The sequence below is a fragment of the Dermacentor silvarum genome, chromosome 6 (genome assembly GCF_013339745.2).
Source record: "Dermacentor silvarum isolate Dsil-2018 chromosome 6, BIME_Dsil_1.4, whole genome shotgun sequence".
Classification (NCBI taxonomy): Eukaryota; Metazoa; Arthropoda; class Arachnida; order Ixodida; family Ixodidae; genus Dermacentor; species Dermacentor silvarum.
In genome coordinates, this window is record NC_051159.1 from 50,921,859 (window position 1) to 50,943,152 (window position 21,294).

The window sequence follows — 21,294 nt, forward strand, 5'->3', positions numbered from 1 at the left end:
TTTTCTTATTTGCTCGCTTCATATGCCTTGCGGTAAATAACATTCATTAAAAAGAATTTCAATCGCTCTCACGATTACGCCATTATGACTGTAGAAACAATGGAACTCAGCCTTTAAGACGCCAACACCAAGTAGACGGACACACGCTGGATGTCCCCAGCGTGTGTCCGTCTGCATTTCTCTTGGGGTTTGCGTCTTAAAAGCTGGGTTCCATCGTTTCTACACGTATGTACCAACAGACCCCCAGCAACAGACTCTTCTACAATTATAACTGCCGCATTCTGCCCCATTTCAGAATTAGTTTTCATGTTTGAATATCAGATGCGATAATAATAAAATAAACACGTTGCCGGAAAACCGTCATGTTCAAAATGCTTCGAAAGGTATTGCTACAGTAAAGCTGTTACCGTGCTTTATTTGAAGGTGGTCGCTTGACTTTTTTGAAAGTGCCTATTGCATTGTATCATAGCATTGCAAACTGAGTGGCGGCTTACCAGATGGCGCCAGCTGTTCTGTAGCAGCCGACATGAAACGTTGGCTGTTTTCTCAGTGCAGCCTCAGTCCGTCATTTCCCAGCCCTACAAAAATCTCTAAAAAAATAATAATTTTTTTCGCTGATGAAATACAACGTTTATTACTGGGTGTTTTGTGTATTTTTATTTAACGAAGATGTCGATTTAACGAAATACCTATCGGATCCCATCAACGTCGTTAATAGGGGTTCAACTGAACATATCCATTTAAACCCACAGAATATGTCTGTTGTCGACATGTACAAACTTGCGGAGGAGTTCTTCACATCTATGGGGCTTCCGGGAATGCCAAAAACTTTTTGGGAGAGGTCGCTATTCGTTAAGCCGCCCGACAGGGAAATTGTCTGCCACGCTTCTGCCTGGGACTTCTGCAACAATGACGATGTCAGGTAAATGCACGAAATGCCGCATTTCTTCTTAGTGAGCGCTGTGTTCCTGTTTCTGCACAGGTTGCCATAAAATACAGGTAATGCGAAGCAACAGCTTCAGTTAATCATTAGCGCGCTTATCAAGATCTCTGATGCCCGCCCCCTTTTACACATGTAGAGGTGTGTTGTTCTCAGAACTAAAAACGGTATTATAGTTTGTAATGCCAATCCCTACCTCTAAACAACATTGGTACTCTAGCACCCAATAAAAGCGCGACATAATGAAATAAGTAGGTATTTAGCCTAACAGTCTTGGCATTTCTTATACGATGGCAAATAACTCCTTTGCCCAGGCATAACGTGCTCCATAAGAAATTAAGGAAATCCATTTAAATCTGCTGCGATATATTTAGGGTTCCTCGTTATCTGCTTTTAAGTTTTTTGAAATTCGGGGGTTAAAAATCGGATGCTATTTTTCTGAATGAAAACTGGAGAAGATGCGGGGGTTTTGTTGTCTGGCCGGAATACCGGGAAGAAATCGTTTTTAAAGCGAAGCTTTACATGTATAGGCGAAAGCACCTGTGTGCTTTTCTGAAAACTATCATCAGCATTGGCTTGAGCGTCGTCGTCTTCTTCCGCAGCTGGCTCGTGCACGAGCGCCCCTCGGGTTGCGCTCGTGCTCGGCACGCACTCGTGCCACTGCTCCCGCGTTCGTCGTCGTCGTCGTCTTCCATAGCTGGCTGCGTTGCCGCTCATCATCCGAGCGTAGAATTTCACTTCTCTTCTGTCGTCGTAATGGGGAGGCCACGTTTACGGGGGTATGAGCCATTGCTTAAGGGGGTATGGCCCATTCATTGTCTTACATAACGGACAGAGTTAATTTTGAAGCAATTTAATTTCGAACAATCGCAAGCGGCAATAGCGGGCGAATGCTGCTAACCACGCCGCTGAGCAAACTCGAGACATCGAACCTAAGCGACAACGGCGGACTGTTGGCATACCGTCAGTGACGTCGTTCTCTACGTCGTAGCCGAACGTGCGTGTAAACGCATAATTGAGAAATACTTTAAGAAACCCTCGGGATTAATCCAATGATAAACGTCGGAGCCGCACGTTTCAGCTTCGCTGGTTAATCATCTTCACGGAGTGGAAGCGCTGACGAATTTTTTGTCTTTTTTTTGTCTGCCATTCCAAAGTGCAGGATTTTCTTGATAACGTTTAAAAAGAACCTATTAACGCAAGCAACGGTCTCCCTTTTGGCATCAGAGCTTTATTTAACCAAGCGAAAACACTCACAGGAACATTTAATAGCAACGAACTCATCTCTACAAATCCTCGCTGCCATCAATAAAACATCTAATAGAAACCACGTTACGGGAAACAAGAAATAGAGACGGGGTGGGCAATGCCTTACTTACTTTGTCCTCTGCACTTCTTTTTTTTAATTGAAGAAACAAAAAGTACAAATACTGCACACAAACATGCATTACAGGAGGTGTGAAGTTTTTCCTTATCGTACAAGTTTTTATTGGCTTGCTACTGAAGTGTTTACTGAACGAACGCGTTTCCTGCAATGCAAAGTGTGAACGCGTATGCAAGGTTTCTGACGAAATGACGCAATTTCAGTTTCTGGACAATCTATAGATAGCTAAATTTGAAGAACCGCAACGAGGCTTCTGTGTGGCGTAGTGTATAAAGTGTCAGGTTTCCACGTGAAGTTCCCGGGTTCGAATACGCCTCCGCGAATGTCTTCCGTAAGCTATTTACGTACGAATTGCTTGCCCTTTGAACCCGTTTACCTAGTAGTGTTAATAAACAGCCCGTAAACAGTGAAAATATATTACCAGCTAAGGGCCACATTTTTTTTTTCATTTCCCCCCGTTCCTGCTTCAACCAAAAGCTCTTACTTAAGGTGCTTGTATCAATACCTTTAGGGTGATCGTCTGGCGACAAATTGATTTACACACTTAAGGTGCTAAAATGTTTAGTGTGCATGCATCTTTTGCCTCTTCCTGTTGACGTACATCATCATATGCTATGCAATGGAAGAATTTCTGTGTCCATTCTAGACTTGTCGGGCCTTTCTTCCTTGCTTGTTGTCATCGTATTTTACTCGTTCCCAAAGTACGTTCTTGCAAGAACAATTATTTATGGGCTACTAACGAGACGAATCAGGCAATCTTCTTTAAACTTAACGTAGTTGGGTAATCGTCCCCTCCAAACCGTTAGCAATTCTGATCAATGTCAGCGCTGCATTAATTCGCTTCCGCATTAAAGCCGTTTACATATATGCAGCGTGCGGTAAAATGAGATACAACGCGTCATTGTCGTATTCATATAAACACGGGCTGCTACTAATAAAGCAACAAGTTTTTCGTTCAGCAGCCGCTCGATACATAATATTTTAGTATATGCCCATTTTCGCGTGAGTGTTAAGAAACAAACGAGGCATATACAATGGTCTGACATCAATAATATTAACGTTATGATATATCATAATCATCAGCCTATATTTATGTGCACTCCAGGATGAAGGCCTTTCCCTGCGATCTCCAATTACTCCTGTCTTGCGCATTAGTTTTATAACACCTGCATTTATTATTATCCTTTTCCGAACTGACAAACTTCGGGGAGAAATCGGGCTTAACCCTATTTTCTGGAAATTTGGCGCAAAAAATCGGGAATTACCAGGCTTTACCTTAACACGATGGACCCTACATATATTGCACGCCAACGAGCTAGCCACCATCGCATAACTTCATTGTCATTCCATCGTTGCCGTCGTCGTCTTGACCTTGCAATCACGTTTCGCATCACACGCGAGCCTACATCTCAGCAGTTCTTACACCATTTCTATAAGCTATATCGATCAATTCTACCTTAGTTATATATGCCAAACGTGTTCCTCATAACACAATCATCAAATCACGCGTGAGTATACAGAAAAGAATGGCGTATACGTCATCGGCATACGTCATCATACGACGACAATTAGCAGAGTAGGGCCGGAGCATCGTGGGATGGTACACCAGCAGTACGAATGCCGGGTGTCGCTTCTTTTGACCGTCATCTCGAGGACATCAAGCGAAACGACGATCCCGGAACGGTTTTGAACGAATACAGAATTTAGTGCAGTGTGTGTGTGTGTGTGTGTGTGTGTGTGTGTGTGTGTGTGTGTGTGTGTGTGTGTGTGCGTGCGTGCGTGTGTGTGTGTGTGTGTGTGTGTGTGTGTGTGTGTGTGTGTGTGTGCGCGTGCGCGCGCGCGCGCGCGTGTGTGTGTGTGTGTGTGTGTGTGTGTGTGCGTGTGTGTGTGTGTGTGTGTGTGTGTGTGTGTGTGTGTGTGTGTGTGTGTGTGTGTGTGTGTGTGTGTGTGTGTGTGTGTGTGTGTGTGTGTGTGTGTGTGTGTGTGTGTGTGTGTGTGTGTGTGGAAGCAAGTGTCAACAATTATGTGGGCAGGAAAGGGGCACCGGACGGCTAACACAGAATCATCAAAGAAATGTGTGTCATCAAAATAAAGGCGTTAAAGGATATACACGTTATATAAATTGTAACAGTTACGTACTGCTACAACGTCATAAACATCTATAACAGCGACGTCATACAGAATATACACGGTATATACACTGTAACAGTTACATACAGTTACAACGTCATATACAGTTATAAGAGCGACGTCATACAGAATGTACACGTTATATGCATTGTACCAGTTACGTACAGCTACAACGCCATATACAGTAATAAGAGCGACGTCATACAGCATGTACACGTTATATACATTGTAACAGTTACATACAGTTACAGCGTCATATACAGTTATAACAGCGACGTCATACAGAATATACGCGTTGCTCGTACATTGTAACAGTTACATACAGTTAAAACGTCATATACAGTTATAAGAGCGACGTCATACAGAATAACAGATGCGGATTGGACTGGCTAGTTACGTTTAACTGGACCGAAAGAAAAAAAAAAAGCCGAGAGAGAGAGAGATAGAGCGAATGATGCAGTTACGGCCTATTTACCAACTTTTTTCCAACTAGTGAACAGCGCCGTAAGTTGCACCATTGAAAGCTAATGTTGTCTGTCTCCTAATAAAGCGAATACATTCATTTACAGAATAAAGCAATGCGCCGAAGTTGACATGAACGACCTGTTAATTATTCATCATGAAATGGGACACGTGGAGTACTACCTCAAGTACGCAAAGCAACCAATGTACTTCAGAGATGGCGCGAACCCGGGTGACTATTTATCTTCTCCCGTACCGCAGTTATTTTAAATAAATTGGATACTGGTAGGCAAAATGAAATTGTCAGTAGAAAAAAAAAAACAGATCGCGTAAGTAGAATAGTCTACTCTGTAGGAGTCCACGCGCGTATTTTCACGAACAGCCATGCACGCAGCGAGTTAGTATGTGATGTGATTAGCGGGAACAGAACAAGGCCAAAAAGAAAACATTGATTTCCATCCGACCTACTACTGTTTTAGTTATAATACAACATTTGTGTAATACGCAAATCTAACAAAGTACTAATCACTAGTCTAATGCGCCATTCGTCGGTGTCAGGCACGTGTTTTTTTGTAACCAATGCATTTGGACCACAGTAATGTCCTGTGAAGTAGATGGACTTTGGCGGACTTAAGTTATCTGCATCGACAACAACGTAATTAATTTGACTTGATTCGGAGATTTCATTGAATATTGCGTGTGTGTCTGTGTATGTGTCTACTGTTTTATTGCGATAGCAAATATAGACACTCCAAGCGCATTTTGCCATCGCCGTCGTCGTCGCCGTGAGGTTCCGTATAAAGTCCAACGGTGATAAAACCGTCGCCGCGCGCCGGCAACCGCGGCTTAATCTCGCGCACGCGCGAAAGGAAGGCGGCCGGATGCGCCGCCCGGTCTTCGTTCGCGCGCGAGGGGTGCGACTGTTTTCACAAGAAATCCGTGCAGAGGCGGGGCCTCGCCTCGATGACGTGGCCGTGCCTCAATGACGTCTCACCATTTTCTTTTTTTTCCTCTCTGTTTGGCGGCGCGGTCGGTGTGCGGCGCTTGAGTTCGGATCAGCTCATTCCACGTGAGCGAGACCCTTCCGCGCGTATCATATTCGCGGCGTGCGTTGTTTTGTTTCACTTGTGAAAGCGCGGAATGCAACGATGAGCGAGCCTCCCGACCGACAGAAGGTGATCGAAAAGTACCTCCAAGGGTTACATCATCATGAAGACGGCTACTCCCATGGCTACCTAAAGTCAGACGATGAGCTTAAGCTTTTTGAGAGGTTCTTGGCTGCCGTCAGCGAGAGATACGCTGTGCAGACATCAAGAGACCTGAACAATCCGTTTAAATGTAAGGATGTATCGACTGCTTCTTAATGTTTCGCTCTGCGCGTAGATTTATCATTGAAAAACGCAGCGGTAATTTTAGCCAGGGACTCAACCCGGCAGAACGACTTGTTTTCAGTTGCGGTTAGTGCGCACCACTAGACAATTGATTTATCTTGATTCGCCTTTTTGAAGGTCGGGTTGTCATTGTTCTGGTTACCGGTTCCGAGCTCCCCTGGCAACAACTTATTTCGGTTTGAGTGGAGTATTGTTCTGGTTACCGCGACATGACCTGATCCTCAGAAATTTTGATAAACGTAAAAATAACTAATAACTAATAACTAAACGTAATAAGCACAGCTCTGAAGCATTTATGTAAAGAGCACAGGGGTAGACTTTCTCATTTTTTAAAGTCACAGTTAGCTTGCATGCGCGGTTCTAATCATGATTGAAACCGAAAAATAACAGTTCAATCATTTTTACGCCTATCAAAATTTCTGAGGATCGGGTCATGTCGCGATAACCAGAACAATACTCCACTCAAACCGAAATAAATCGGTGCCAGGGAAACTCTGAACCGGTAACCAGAACAATGATAACCCGACCTTCGAAATGGCGAATCAAGATAAATCAATTGTCTAGTGGTGCGCACTAACCGCAACTGAAAACAAGTCGTTCTGCCGGGTTGAGTCCCTGGCTAAAATTACCGCTGCGTTTTTCAATGATAAATCTACGCGCAGAGCGAAACATTAAGAAGCAGTCGATACATTCTTACATTTAAACGGCTTGTTCAGGTCTCGTGATGTCCGCACAGCATACCTCTCGTTGACGGCAGCCAAGGACCTCTCAAAAAGCTTAAGCTCATCGTCTGACTTCAGGTAGGCATGAGAGTAGCCGTCTTCATGATGATGTAACCCTTGGAGGTACTTTTCGATTACCTTCTGTCGGTCAGGAGGCTCGCTCATCGTTGAATTCCGCGCTTTCACAAGCGAAACAAAACAACGCACGCCGCGAATATGATACGCGCGCCAAGTTCTCGCTCACGTGGAATGAGCTGATCCGAACTGAGGCGCCGCACAACGACCGCGCCGCCAAACAGAGAGAGAGAGAAAAAAAATGTCGCAGTTTCGTCCGAAAGGCGAAGCATCAATTGCGATAGCAAATTAGTAGAGAGTTATTCGGAGTAGGGATAGTAGTTTTATCGGCTGCATAAACTTGGACACATTCACTTACTAATTGAATTAACAAGCGTGGTGTCAGCGCGCACAAGCAAACATGAATAGATCACACTGAATGACCGCAGACAACGACTGTCAAAACGCTGGCAGCAAGGGCAGCCGCCGCAGCGGGCGAAGGTTCGCGCGGTCTATCGCTTGAACGGAAACTGAGCGGCGAATGCACGGCGCATACAAAGGTCAGAGCCGTGTGGAGATCGCTTTTAAGAGACGGTGCGGGCGACCGCCACAGCCTGGCAAAGTACAGGCGCAGTTGGCAGAGAAGCTGCCCCTCCCTCCCTCGCTGCCTTCCCGCTTTCTTGCTTTCGCGGGGGAGATTGAGTGGCCAGTTCCCCTTGCGCCCGGTTGCAAGATAAGCATTTGGTGAAGCAGCATAGCGTCGCCCCGCCTCCCTCCCTCCCGCGCTCCCATACCCCCACGGCCTTTCGCGCGACGGTCGCGTTTGCTTTCCGCCGTGCGTTCGGTCTCCGTGATAGCGCGCGTCCCCCGCGCGCTTTCACTCGCGGATACGGCGCGCGGCGACGATTTTATCGCCCTTGCACTTTATACGGAACCTCACGGTGACGGCAGGAATTCGGTTGAAGTGTCCATATAATTGCTATCGCAATAAAAAGAAAATGGTGATACGTCATCGAGGCGAGGTCCCGCCCCTGGACGGTTTTGTTGTGAAAACAGTCGCACCCGAGCTCGAGGCACGGGGATGAGGCGCCGGAGACGGTAAGGGGGGGTGGGGGGTTGCTTTCTGCTCCGTCGGCTGCTGCTCACGGAGTTGCCGCGCGGCCGCCTATCTTGAAAGCGATCTGCGATGTGGCCGAAGTGTGCCCCCGCAGGGGCCTCATCTTCAAAGCGACTTGCGATGGGTACAAAGTGCGTGCGCCGAGTGCCGGTAGCTTCGTATGCGCTGTGCTTTCGACGCTTAGTTCGCGTTGAAGCAAGAGCCAGTGCGAAGGTCAATTTGCTCGCTGCCGCGCTCCGGCATTTTGAAGAGTTTCCGCGGTCATCGAGCGAGATGTGTTCATGTTTACCTGTGCGCGCGCGTGACACCGTGCTTGTTTATTTAGTTAAGGCACGTTCATACCGAAAGCGGAGCGGCCAAGAGGCCAAGCGGATTTTCAAAGCGGCAAGGCGGAGAGCGCGCACGGCTGTTCAAACCGGCCAAGTTGTCTCGCTGCCCGCGCCGCCGGGGAGGCGGAGCATCTCGCAATTTCACGGACGTGAACTAGATTCTGTGCATTTGCTAGTCACACCCAAATCCTGCGTAATCTCCTTCCGTAGCTCTTTCTTGTAGTCGGCTTTTTTGTACTTCGCGTTACATTTGTCGTACAGGACCCGGTACTGCTTGTTTGTGTCCAGCAGCAGTTCCACAGAAAACAGAGCCGGTTCAGACATGGTGGACGCCATTTGCATTATCTCGACTGGATGTTTACATTCGTTCACCAGCGCTTCTACGATCTCGGGTTCTAATTGGCTGCGGCCAAAGCGGCCAACTTTTCCGCGCGGAAAAATTGGTCCGAGCGCGATCCGGCCAAGCGGTTGTGGATTTTCCGCTTTGCGGAAAATCCGCCTGTCCGCTTGCCCGCTCCGCCTTCGGTGTGTGAACGTGCCTTTAGTAAGTGAATATTTGCAACTTTATACGGCCGCTGATAATACTACTATCCTTACTTCGTATAGCTGTCTATTACTTTTCTATCGCAATCGATGTTTCGCCTTTCGGGCGAAACTGTGAATATTTGTATTACAAAGTGTTATGAACTTCTGTTACGTAACGCGTCTGCACGTATGAGATGCATCTCTGGTTAGTTTTTTTTGTTTTGGCATTAATTTCTGCATTTTATGGAGTCTTAGTATGTATTATTGTATACAAATAAGGGGAAAAGGGGTAGCGTTAAATTCTCAACGGTGTGCTAGGATAGCCAGCTCCTAAGTATAGCCCATCCTTCTGTTCGTCTGCAGAGATTAAACAGCAATTGCGACAACATCAAGACAACTATTCAGGCCGCAAACTAAGCCAATGGCTCCCAGACAGGGCCTCGTTTGTCCATGTCAACAGCATAAGACTGAAATTGTAAGATCAGATGTTTAAAAGGCTAATGTGAACGTTGACGAGCCAGCCTAATTGAAAATTTGAGGACGCTTTAACTTCGCCTTTATGAGTGGAACGCGATGGTATTCAAGGATCCTTGACTGCTTCTCACGCTTTCCGGCAACTGCAGCTTATGTAACTATAATGTTTACCTGAAAACGTTGGCGGTGAACGCTATACACGACGACGGGCTTTCTGGTAGAAACGCGGCCTCTTGCGTGGGCCAATCCCGGAGGTAGTGCACAGTCGCGTCAAAAAAATTGCATAATTTTCCGGTTTATGTTATTGTTGCACACTTGTAATATTTAACTCTGAGAAGATTTAACACAAAATACATGCTGTGATGGGGGAAACAACGACAAAATTGCCGGTTTCCAGTTGGGCCCAGGATCCGTTTAATAATGACACGGCAGACGGGATCTTGCTACACGAAACACAGACTTTAAACAGACACGCTAACAACATACAGACGATTTACATACACATGTACGTGGCCTATAGTTCGGAAGTTGTCCTTCCATATAAAGCACGTGCCTAGCACTCATGCTTCAACACTCGCCCGTGTGCATCGTCGTTGCGGTGCCCGTGACGGTGGTTGTGACGGTGGAGCGTCGTTGTGGCTTGTCGCTGCTGTCGCGCCGCACCTTGTCGCGACGCGGAAGCAAGAGGAAAACAGCAGGCCGGTAGAACACCAGGCCACTGCTGTAGCTGGCCAGAAACGCCTGGCCTGTAACGCCTCGGCCGCTATAACGTCGGGCTCGGTCAGCGGACAGGTGGCTCAGGCACCCCGGTGGCCAGCAGGAAGCACTGCACCAGGCCGCTATCACAGCAGGCCGCTGGTACACAGGAGAGCAGAGCCACGAGCGGGATCCACGACCAGGTCCGCACGGTAGCAGGAAGCCCGGTCGCCAGTCCTCGGGCTCGCTCAGCAGGCTGGTAGCTCAGGCGTCCCGGTCCAAGCAGGAAGCACTGCACCAGGCCGCTATCACAGCAGGCCGCTGGCGCGCAGGAAAGCCCAGCCACGAACTGGATCCCCGACCAGGTCGGCACGGTAGCTGGACACCCGGTCGCCGGTACCCGAGCCTTGAACCGCCGTTCTGCAAGCTGACGTTCGAGGCTGCCGCTCGCTCTCACGCTCTGCGTGCTCTCGTGTCGCTTCTTCGTTCGTGGCACGTGTCGTCATCTTCCATTACTATCATCACCAATCCTCTTCTTGTAGCCACAACACAATCATCATTCGAAGCAGGTCTTCTCGCCACCGCACGCCACTATCCACATCATCACACATGCGTTGTCCGCATTTTGTTTCATGGCGTTTGTTTGTGGGCTGTCAGTCTCAAAATTCCGAGGAATAACTTTGTCAAGAATGTCAGACAAGGTATGAGCAACCTTAGTCGTAGATTGCGTGGCAATATAACCCGCGTTTACCGCATATCATATAGCAAGTCGGGGAATATACATCAATAAAGAAAAAAAAAGTCGGGGCATATACATATACCTAAATATTTACGGCAATTTTCGCTCATGGGACGCCAACGCCGGCACCGACACCGACACCATATTTTCTGCGACACGTGGGACACTCAAAGGGACACTAAAGTAAAACAATAACTCAACTTATACTGATAAAGTATTCTTCGGAGAAACTGTTGTAGTTAATTACATACACTGCAATAGGTCAATTATTAGAAGAGAACGTGAAGCTAAAAGTTTTTTTTTTAATTTCGCGCGGGAACCCCAACGTCAGCACTTCAGTGTGACGTCACGACTTCTAAAATAAGTTTTCGTATTTAAGCCACTTTGGCTCAGTAAAAGTTCGCGAAACTTGCCGCATTCAGGCTTGTTATCCTTTAGAACACAATGTAGTCAATCTTTATCGCTAAAGAATTAACTGGTACCTAGAAGACGCTGTCAAAGTCCATGACATCACGGTGAGATAGAGCGGGAACTTCAAGGTGGCGTCACCACTCGCGTCTGTGTTTTTCGTTTCTTTCTTCCTTTGGGCTTCACCGCTGCATCTAAAGCATCCATACCCCCTTGGTTTCTTATTAGCCCCACAGTACATCTCAGTGTACCAGGAATCAAGAAAAAAATGTGGTTGATCCCTCTTATATAGGAATCGGTATAGAACACGAAAGTGAAACGTGTCTTCACAGAAGTAGTGTAATGTTTATTGCACATTGATATATAATGTCTATTGGTGTTTTGTGGCTAAAGCGCCCTTAGGCGTTGATGCACCCACGCTGACGCCTGGTGGCACGTCTCCTCCATCACGACTACCAATGTCGATGACCATGAGCAACCGTCGTGCATATGGAAGCTGCACTACGCTGCACACGCTAGCACAACGCGAAAGACGAAGCACGTAACTGACACACTAATACAACGCGCAAGACAAAGCACGTAACTGAATCGTCACCGAGTCAAATCAGCGCGTACAGCGCGTCGTAATTGCAGCCTCCGCGATCAACTTCAGAAACATTTTCAGAGCTAATTGCGGAGGCCACGCTCCGCTGTGCTGAGTACGGTGAACGCCACCTAGGTGGCGTTGGTAGTGCTTCTTGATGCCAGCGTCCCTTCGAATGCTGGCATCGAGGCGTCGTAGTGCTGAGACCACCGAAGCGTTCACTGTCGGTGCGCGTTAAGGCCGGAATACATGAAGCGAATAACCGGCGTCCGAGCGAAGAACTTCGTCGGGCGGCGAACGTCCGACGGCCGGCGTCAAGAAATTTGCCGTCCGCAGCCGATCTGCCTGTCCAAACATTTTCGTCGGGTGAACGCCGCCGCCGGAAGCGTCTAGCGCGCAGCGGTGGACGACAGCCAATCAGGAGGCACTAGTTCCGGTCGCAATGCATGCTGGTGTTTCGCGCGCGCGCGCCTTTTCGCGTCGTCTGCAATCGCGTTGGTGTTGCCGTGTCTGCATGTCTCTGCACCGATTGAGTAGTTCCTAGTATGATCTCTCAGGAATCGCGTTGTATTTGTACATCCCATATCCGCTGATCTGCGAGGAAACAGACAAGCAGTGCAAGCTCTCTACAACAACCTTCAACAGAAATCTTTTGATCTCAGAGGCCACATGCTGTCGTCATGCCTATCTCCCGACTTCCCCGATAGATGGCGCTGGCATCGGATATTTCTTTCGCTAGGCTTAGACGCGTTCGAAACGAGAAGCGATCTCGAAAACTACTCAAGGTTATCCATAATACTCTGTCGTCGAAGCGGCCTGAGACTAAGCGAAAGCCGTTTACGCAGTCATTTGCTTCCAACTAAGTGAATTCTACAAGGACAACGCCAAATTCAGTTCGAAGCGGGCGGCCGGGACCGCCGCCAACACGGCGGCCAACGCGCGGCGGCGTTCGCCGCATGTATTGCAACACAGCAAACATCCTGCGTCGTGTCGCCGCGTCGTTACTTGACGCGTGAAGTTCGTCGAGAAAGTTCGCTCCATGTATCCCGGGCTTTAGTGTCATAATGCAGTACTTCTCTTTTCTGCTCGTAGGCGGCGGCACCGCCCCGAGCAAGAGCGCGGGTACACGGAGGAGTGTTAGATATATAAGGCGCGTCTGTGTAGCTCTCTGCAAATGCGTTTGTGGCGCAATGGGTTAAACGCTCGGCGATCTATCGTCGCGGACCGAGAGGTCGTGGGTTCGATTCCTAAATTTTGCATGTTTGTGGAACTTTTTCTTCTGGTTTCTTTCTTTGTATTATGTTCTATGACGTATTTCCGTGACGGAAATACGTCAGTGAAGTCTTGGTGGACCCCGGAATAAAACACTTTCGTGTTAAAAATCTGAGCTGTTGTCACCTGTGCTGAAACAACTGTCTCTGCTTCTTCTACGCGAGAGGTATGCGGACAGTGTACATATTTATACTGATGGTTCCACACACCTCCAGTGTTCGTCCGATGCTGTGGTTGTCCCAGCAAGAGCTATTACGATTAGCTTCAGGACTGACCACCCAACGACATCGACATCTGCGGAACTAGCTGCTCTTCGCGCTGCACTTTGTTTCGTCAATCGGGAACCACCTCGACAATGTTCAATCTTCAGTGACTCAAAGGCAGCCCTACAATCTGTGCTATCAGCTCTGCGTCGCGGGCCATACGAACAGCTCGTATTCGATATTAGATGCATAATTCATACATCACTTGAGAAAGGGCACCACGTGACATTTCAGTGGCTGCCAAGTCACTGCGGTGTCATAAGGAACGAAGACGCCGATAATGCCGCTCGGGCAGCTCTTGACGACACACAGGAAAAGGCCATACCACTCTAACGTTCCGACGCAGCCAGCAGACTTCGAGTGCTTGCACAGGAGATCACTCTCTCTCTATGGTGCACACCAAGCAACGAGACCAACCGGAGCAATCGTCAATACCACCTGCCCTCTTTGATGCATCTCTGTATGCCAACTGGACTCTGCCGAAGAGAAGCCACTATGCTTTATCGCTTATGGCTAGGAGTGGCATTAACAAAATCTTATTAATTTCTCATTGGAATGGCCGACAACGCTTTTTGCAATGCCTGTCTTTGCGAGGAGACGTTAGAACACATTCTATGCGACTGGCCTGAATATAATGTTCCGAGATAGTCCCTGGCGTCCGTTCTAGCGCACCTTGACAATAGACCAATGTCAATTGAAACGATTCTCACGTGTCGTCGACAGAAGACATCGCAGCTGAAGGCGACGAAGGGACTACTTAGGTGTTTAAAAGAAACGGGCTTGGACAAGCGGCTGTAACAGTGATGTCACGTACCACGCAAGAGTGACGGACTGTGACTGACGATGAGTGTGCTGTGCTATGTGCCCTCTCTCTCCTCTCCATCTTTCATTCGCCCTCATCCCGCTCCCATGTGTAGGGTAGCAAACCGCTTGTGCTGAACGGGTTAACCTCTATGCCTTTCCTTCTCCACTCTTTCCTTCCTTCATCCTTCGTTTCTTTCTGGCATACCGAGCGACTTCTCGCGGTAAGAGGAGTGTTTTCAGTATTGTGGAAGGGTAATATACTAATACAGAAGAAATAATTTTCCCCTTTAGTGTCCTTTTAACGCTGTCCCGTTAAAACTGCGTGACGGTTACGAGGTGAGCGTTTTTCCTACAACGTGCTAGGGTGGTCTCGAAAAATTTAGGAAGACAATGACCCTTAATTAAGATAATATTACCGATGGGGCTGCATGCCGTTTAAAATATTGAGTCGAACAACCTGTGATCGACTCTGACCAGAGTAACTAGTATAATGTATGCATTTTCACATTTAAAAGGCAACCTGTGCTCACTGCCCTAAATAAGGATAACAGCCTTTAAAATCCTTTCTGGCTTGGATGGTTCGGTAATTTTGCTGGTTAGGCCGATGTTTAACATCGATGCTATAAAAATTTTAATGCGGAATATGCAGCTAACATCAGTGTCAGGCATTATGCTAGGTATGCTATGACCCGAAACTTAGCACCGCAGTTACCTCACTCGCGTTTGTTGATTTTACTCGAATATTATGTCTTCTCCCGCCGCGATAGCGCAGTAGCTATGACGCTGCGCTGCTGAACTCGAAGTCGCGGGTTCGATCCTGGCTGCTGCAGCCGCATTTCGATGGGGGCGAAATGCAAACAAACAAACAAAAGAAGAGGAAGAAAATTGCTGCGGCTTAGCTCAGCTAACCCTGGATATGCAAAGCGAGAGCTTGGTTTAGCCTGGTTAAGTCTTGGTTTCACTTGGTTAACCGTATATTTAGCTGTAATTATTAAACTCCGGTATACACTCATTGTTAAGCCAAGTGTGACGGCTGTGCCTAGGTAGACGTGGCCAGACGTGACTGTGATTAGGCTTGGGTAGACACATATTGTTAGTCACATGTGAAACAGCTCAAAGCCTCCCGCTCCCGCGCAACGCTCAGAGAAGACGGCCCGGCCTCGCTATCATCCATGGCCAAGCGTGCACTGACTAGGCGAGCGCGGCGCTCTTCATAGCCAGGCGCGCGCCGAGTCACTTGGTCAGGTGGCGACCCAGCTGGGCGGAGAGCGCATGCGCCAAGCCGGCGGCGGCGGAGCTCGGCCAACACCACCAAGATAGCACTCCGATCCATAACGTCATGCTACCTGGCCCGACTGCCATAGAATCTAATGGGGATGCTCCCGAGTAAGCAACAGTGATTTTGACGTCACCGCTTTCGTCATGCCAGCCTTGGCAATGGAAATTTCGGGCCAGGTAGCATGACGTCATAGATCGGAGTGTGTAGGCCTGTGCTATCTAGGTGGTGTTGGCTCGGCGCGGCGAGTCACGTGATGCGTTTCCAAGGCTACGGCGCAGCTGCGGTCAAATGAAGATCAAATTGCTGGTGACGGCGCAACTCGGCTTGACGAGCTTAGTAAAGCTTTCGCTTAAAAAAAACTGTTCGTGTAGCTTTTGATTTAGGAACATGTTAAAGAACCCCAGGTGGACATAAAATAATCCGGAATCCCCCACTACGGCATGCCTGATAATAATCACGCCAGATACCCTTGATGAATTGATATTCCGGTGTGGTGGCTTTAGTCTGCCGCCCGACATTTGGGGTGCAAAGTAAGGTGAGTGTATATGTGAGTGCAAACGGCCGTGGGTATATGTGGGCATAATGTGGCAGTGCCGCAGTGTGTGTATTGTGCTGGGGTATGACTGCCCAAGCCCCATATCAGATGGAGTCCAGCAGAACATTCAAAAGAATCAAGTCTATCCAGGTATTACCATTTAATGTAAAGACCACCAGTTACCTCTAATGTATCACGATGTGCAGCTTTAAAAGTATTTTACCCTGGTTATATCGTAATTTTGAACGTTATGTGGTGGTACTAACGTACTATATTTCTATAGCAATGTCCGCGCATTCTTTACTCAATTGAGAAAGCGTTACAAGTTACAGCACGTGGGTATCACATCAGATCAACTATATCGCACTGTGCTTGCACTGTTTACAAAACTCAGCGCTTATATTGGCTCATTGTTGACAGGTTTCCACGAGGCGATCGGCGACACTATCGCACTCTCTGTGGCGACACCGGCACACCTCAAGATTATCGGGCTTGCGAACGCAGACGTCGAAGACGAAGGTATAACCGAGAGTATATAACGAGACAATTCATTGCACTGGTCTCCTTCACAAGGAGAGAAGGGAGCAAGCTTTTTCTATTAGTATTCGGTTGTATCGTATTGGTATTTTATTGAATATATTTCCTTTTAGTGTTGAGAAAAAAGGGGTCGGTAAAAGAAAGGTAGATGACGTAAGTGGGATAGTGTACTCTATTGGAGTTCACACGCGCATGTGTACAAACAACCAATAAGCGAATAATTATGGGATGCGCTTAGTGCGTTTCAAATGTGTACATACTGATTGCCACCCCGGACTAACCTGCATCGGCATCGGCGGCAGCCGTGCCGCACGGCCGTAGAAGATAGCGACTGACGTTTGATGCCTTAACCTCTTGTGGGGTCATCCTGAACTCGCTCATGGCTATCGCCAAGGATACGTATAGCTTCTAGCACGGCTCTGAACACGTCCCAACTCTCCTAGTCCACCTTTATTAAAGACATTTTCAACATCATCATTGCCATTCGCGTTTGATGTGCGGCCCAACGTAACGAACTTGCAGTCGGCGAACAAGGGGAAGCAACAGCTCGGACTAAACGTTTTAAGAGAGATCGTCCTGTTAGTTTTGTTTCTGCTGTATGTGCGTGCGTGCTGTATGTGCGTGCGTGCGTGCGTGCGTGTGTGCGTGTTTCAGTATCTAGTTTGCAGACAATCATGCGCTAACTAGTCCAGCAAGGGGGGAGAGAGAGAGAAAATGAGATGATAAAGGCAGGGAGGTTTTTAACTGGAAGAGGAGCTTCTGGTTTACCAGCCCACACTGGGGAAAGCGCTTCCTTTCTTTCTTTAGCTCAGCAAGAAGTTGACCTAATTACTGCAGATAAGGAAACTCATCTCCGTTTTTACTAATTGTGTCCTTACTAATTGTGTCCTTAATTTAATTTAAAGGTCTTCATTTTTTTGTTTATTTTACATCTGGTCGACTGCTGACGCCTCACTTTCGACAAGTCACGTGTTTGCGTCAACAAATTTTTTTAATAGACATTTTTTTACTGCCCAACTCGATACTTTTTGATATACCTTTATACCCGCCGTGGTGACGTACAGGCTTTGGTATTGCGCTGCTAAGCCCGAGGGCACTGGGTGATATCACGGCAGCAGCGGTCGCATTTCGATGAGGGCAATACGCAGAACGCCTGTGTACGGTGCATTGGGTGCACGTTAAAGAACCCCACGTGGTAAAATTTAATCCGGAGTCCCCGACTAGGCCGTGCCTTATAACCATAACGTGGTTTTGGCGCATAAAAGCTCACAATTTCATGAAAATTTGGTACCTATATAGCTTTTTTAAAATTTTATTTCTTGCTTTCGCCCGTTTTTTCAGGTGTCTGAGACCTATTTCAGCTTACTTCTTGATTTCCGACAAATGCAGACACATCAGACACACAGTCCGTCTCAAAGATCAAAAGTTCACAGACGGTGAGATGTGAGAAAAGGCTGAATATTTTCGCAGGCTGGCGTTCTAAATTACAGCATATAGTGATATGCGCGGAAAACCCGGTCGTTGCGCAGCTGCATGGCTACGAACTCAAAGTGTTCTTAATTTCACCGTTTTATCAGGTCCAGCCGTCCAAAAACCTTTGACGCCGACTGTACAACGCCTGCTTGCACGCGACGCGGTTTTATTCTTTCTTAAAATACCGCACTGAAGCATCCCTTGTTCGTCGGCTGTAGATCAACGAGACTTTTCGCGATGCGCGTAAATATGATCATTCATTCATTCGCTGTAGGAGTGAAAAGAACGACGTGTGAAAACGACTCATTGGAAATAACGCTGGTGTACGCAAGCATTAGGAAATGCGGACGTCTGCTAGTACACTACTTTCCAGACTTTGTAGTCAGTACGGGTAAGTTTATACTGGTGTGCTCAGATTTAGGAGCACGTAAAAGAACCACAGGTGGTCGAAATTAATATGGAGTCCCCTCATAACTAGTGCGTCATAAAAGTGCCTCATAAAAGTGCCTCATAATCATATCGTGGTTACGGCACATAAGATCAAAAAGCTTGCATATTTATTTAAATTTATTTACATCTTTGCAGCTAGTATTCCCAGACATTATGGTTAGCTTATTGTCGTCTTCCACTGGTAAGAAGGCATTATGAACTTGCATGCATATATTTTTTTTCGGAGGACGGGCCACATTATCATCAATGCGTGGAGTGAAATTAAAAGTGGACATTTGGTAGCGCATTAGAAAATAATCTCTATAATCACATTAAGGCAACAACTTTCACTTCGATTGTGGCCATGTGGCGCTGGTATGTTTCGACGGCAGGACACATCAGCTATGCAGTAAGCACAGCATACTCGCCGAATTTCTCACAGTTCGTCTACTGTCCCTTTGTGTCTGTGCAGAAATTGGATTGAACTACCTGTACAGCACCGCCTTGAACAAAGTGGCCTTGCTTCCTTCGGCTTACGTTTACGATCTGTGGCGCTGGAACGTGTTCCGAGGCACGTACAGGCCCGAGGAGTACAACAACGCTTGGTGGGAACTACTGTGAGAATTTCGTTTCTTTACAGCATGTTACCGGTATACTATAGTCCCGTGCCTATTAGGCTACGTATATGAGGTCTAAAAGCTTAGGATTAGAGGGTACAAATGAACACTATAGGAAGCTTTCGTTATGATGAAGCCATTGGGACAGAAAATGTACTTCACTGTAGGCAATATTTCGTTAAAAGCAGAGACGCTCTTAAGGCGCCACAGAACGTCCGGACGTGCGCTCCCAACAGCGTGGGGACTCCTAGAATGGGAACTGAAACACACTCGCGCTTGATAGGCGCGGCAGGACGCTGGACAAATTCCGGCGAACACCTGTGAGCAGCTGCCTCGTCCTTCGGTTAATATCACGTGATACAGTTGCTGCCAAGGAGTTGTAGCCGCGTAATGGAGGTACATTCGCAGCTCTCTTTGCCCCTCCTTGTTGACGCAGCGTCGCGTATGGTACATTGTGCGGATTTCCGTCTGCGCGCTTCGTACTAAACGGAGTTCAGCGTCATTGAACGTCGTCACTGCACTCGTATAAAAAAAACTTCGTATAAAGCAATATTTCAGATAAAACAATCGCATTATAACGCTAATTTACTGTGTATTTTATGATTCCGCTCAAGCTTAGATAAGTGGAAATGCGACTTGGTTTCGTGTCCCTGTTAATAGGTATGATGTAAATGCTTCTGTCGGCATGCATGACTAAGCCATCATCATCCTATTTTAACCCCTTCAAGCGCAAATTAAGACAAATACGAAAGAAAATTGCGATTCCTTGAAATGTTGCCTCTAAATAGCGACCCGAGCTCAGTGATATGAATAAAAAGATATTTATTGAGCCAAGAAACATTTTTTTTGTGATGTGTTCATTTGTACACATGACACCCAGCTGTAAGCCGTAACTAAGTCGATGACCACTTACACAAGGAACAACTATTTTCAGGTGCTGAATTAACTTGTCAGAAGTACTTGAAAGTGCATTTACAATGCCTCTCAGCTTGTCTGCTTGAACGGCTCCTACTTTTTGACGTGAAATCCATAGTAGCAGTCTTTTGTGGTACTTAGGCAGAGGAAAACTCCGCATTTGCGACAGCAAACTCGAGGCTTCGAAACACCGCCTGTTTTTCGGCTCCTTTGCGGGAAGTTGGCATTCATGTGAATGGGCCAGTGGTTATTGCTGTCAAACGTTGTGGAACTTGTCGGCATGGGCATGCCGACATGCGATTTTCGGACAGGCTTTGGAGAGCTGGTGCTGGGTCTTCTCCTCCTGCTCGGCGCAGTCCTCTTGCTTGCAATCAAGCTCCGTGCAATGTCCGACTGAAATGCAATTACATCTTTCACTTCCTTTATGGGTAGTCCCTCGGCAGTAGCGTCGCGAATATTGTTGTTGTTGTTGTTGTTGCCTCAAAACGAATGTATTCAAGGCAGCTGTTGCACACTTTATCTTCTTTTTCTTCACTTAGTCAATGCTACTGATGTTGTGGTCAATGAGCATAGGAGGTTCATTTGAAGCAGGCTATACATAAAATGAAATAGTTATACAAATAAATATCAGGGAATTTTTTAACTGCTTTTGTGTAGTGGCAAAAAATATAACCACAATTGTGGTAGATTCTTCGAATTCGTCGTCCGAGAAGTCTCCATCTGAGATGTTCCCGTCAGCTAATCTGGCAGAAAGAGCCTGAGCTAGGCGACGTAGTCGATGCTTTTTGCTGGCATACTGAGTGGTGTCTAAGACCCATAACGCATAAAATAAACGTATAAGTTCAGCATTACCAGTTAGAAACAAAATAAAATGCAAAAACGAGGTGATCTGGCCAGGCAGCGTTGAGGCGCCGTGTGTACAATTGTACACAAGCATGTTTCGCTGCACGGAACAGAGCCATCTTTAAAATAAACCGCAAAAACTTCTCGTTTGCGACTAGCCACAACCTTCTGTGTTAAGTTGATATGGACATCATTTTTGTAAAAGTATTTTACGCCCGTAAAAAGAAAAAAAAAAAGAATCTGTTGCAAAATGTCGCCGCGTCATGTGCGCGCTGTGAATGCGCATGCGCCAAGTTTCTTTTATATGTCCACTCTCCTGTTCCCCCTCTTTCCACTTTACTTTATATATGCGTGCAATAAACGCTTGTGCGTG

General features: G+C 47.0%; 1 protein-coding gene across 1 annotated transcript in view; it reads left to right on the forward strand.

The window, feature by feature from the left end:
- LOC125946297 (angiotensin-converting enzyme-like) overlaps positions 1–21,294 on the forward strand; it is an 88,223-nt gene that overhangs the window by 10,326 nt on the left and 56,603 nt on the right. The window contains exons 7-10 of the mRNA XM_049669005.1: positions 753–922; positions 5,024–5,148; positions 16,528–16,626; positions 19,019–19,163. Of these exons, the coding sequence (XP_049524962.1) occupies positions 753–922; positions 5,024–5,148; positions 16,528–16,626; positions 19,019–19,163 (539 nt within the window). The remainder of the gene's footprint in view (positions 1–752; positions 923–5,023; positions 5,149–16,527; positions 16,627–19,018; positions 19,164–21,294) is intronic.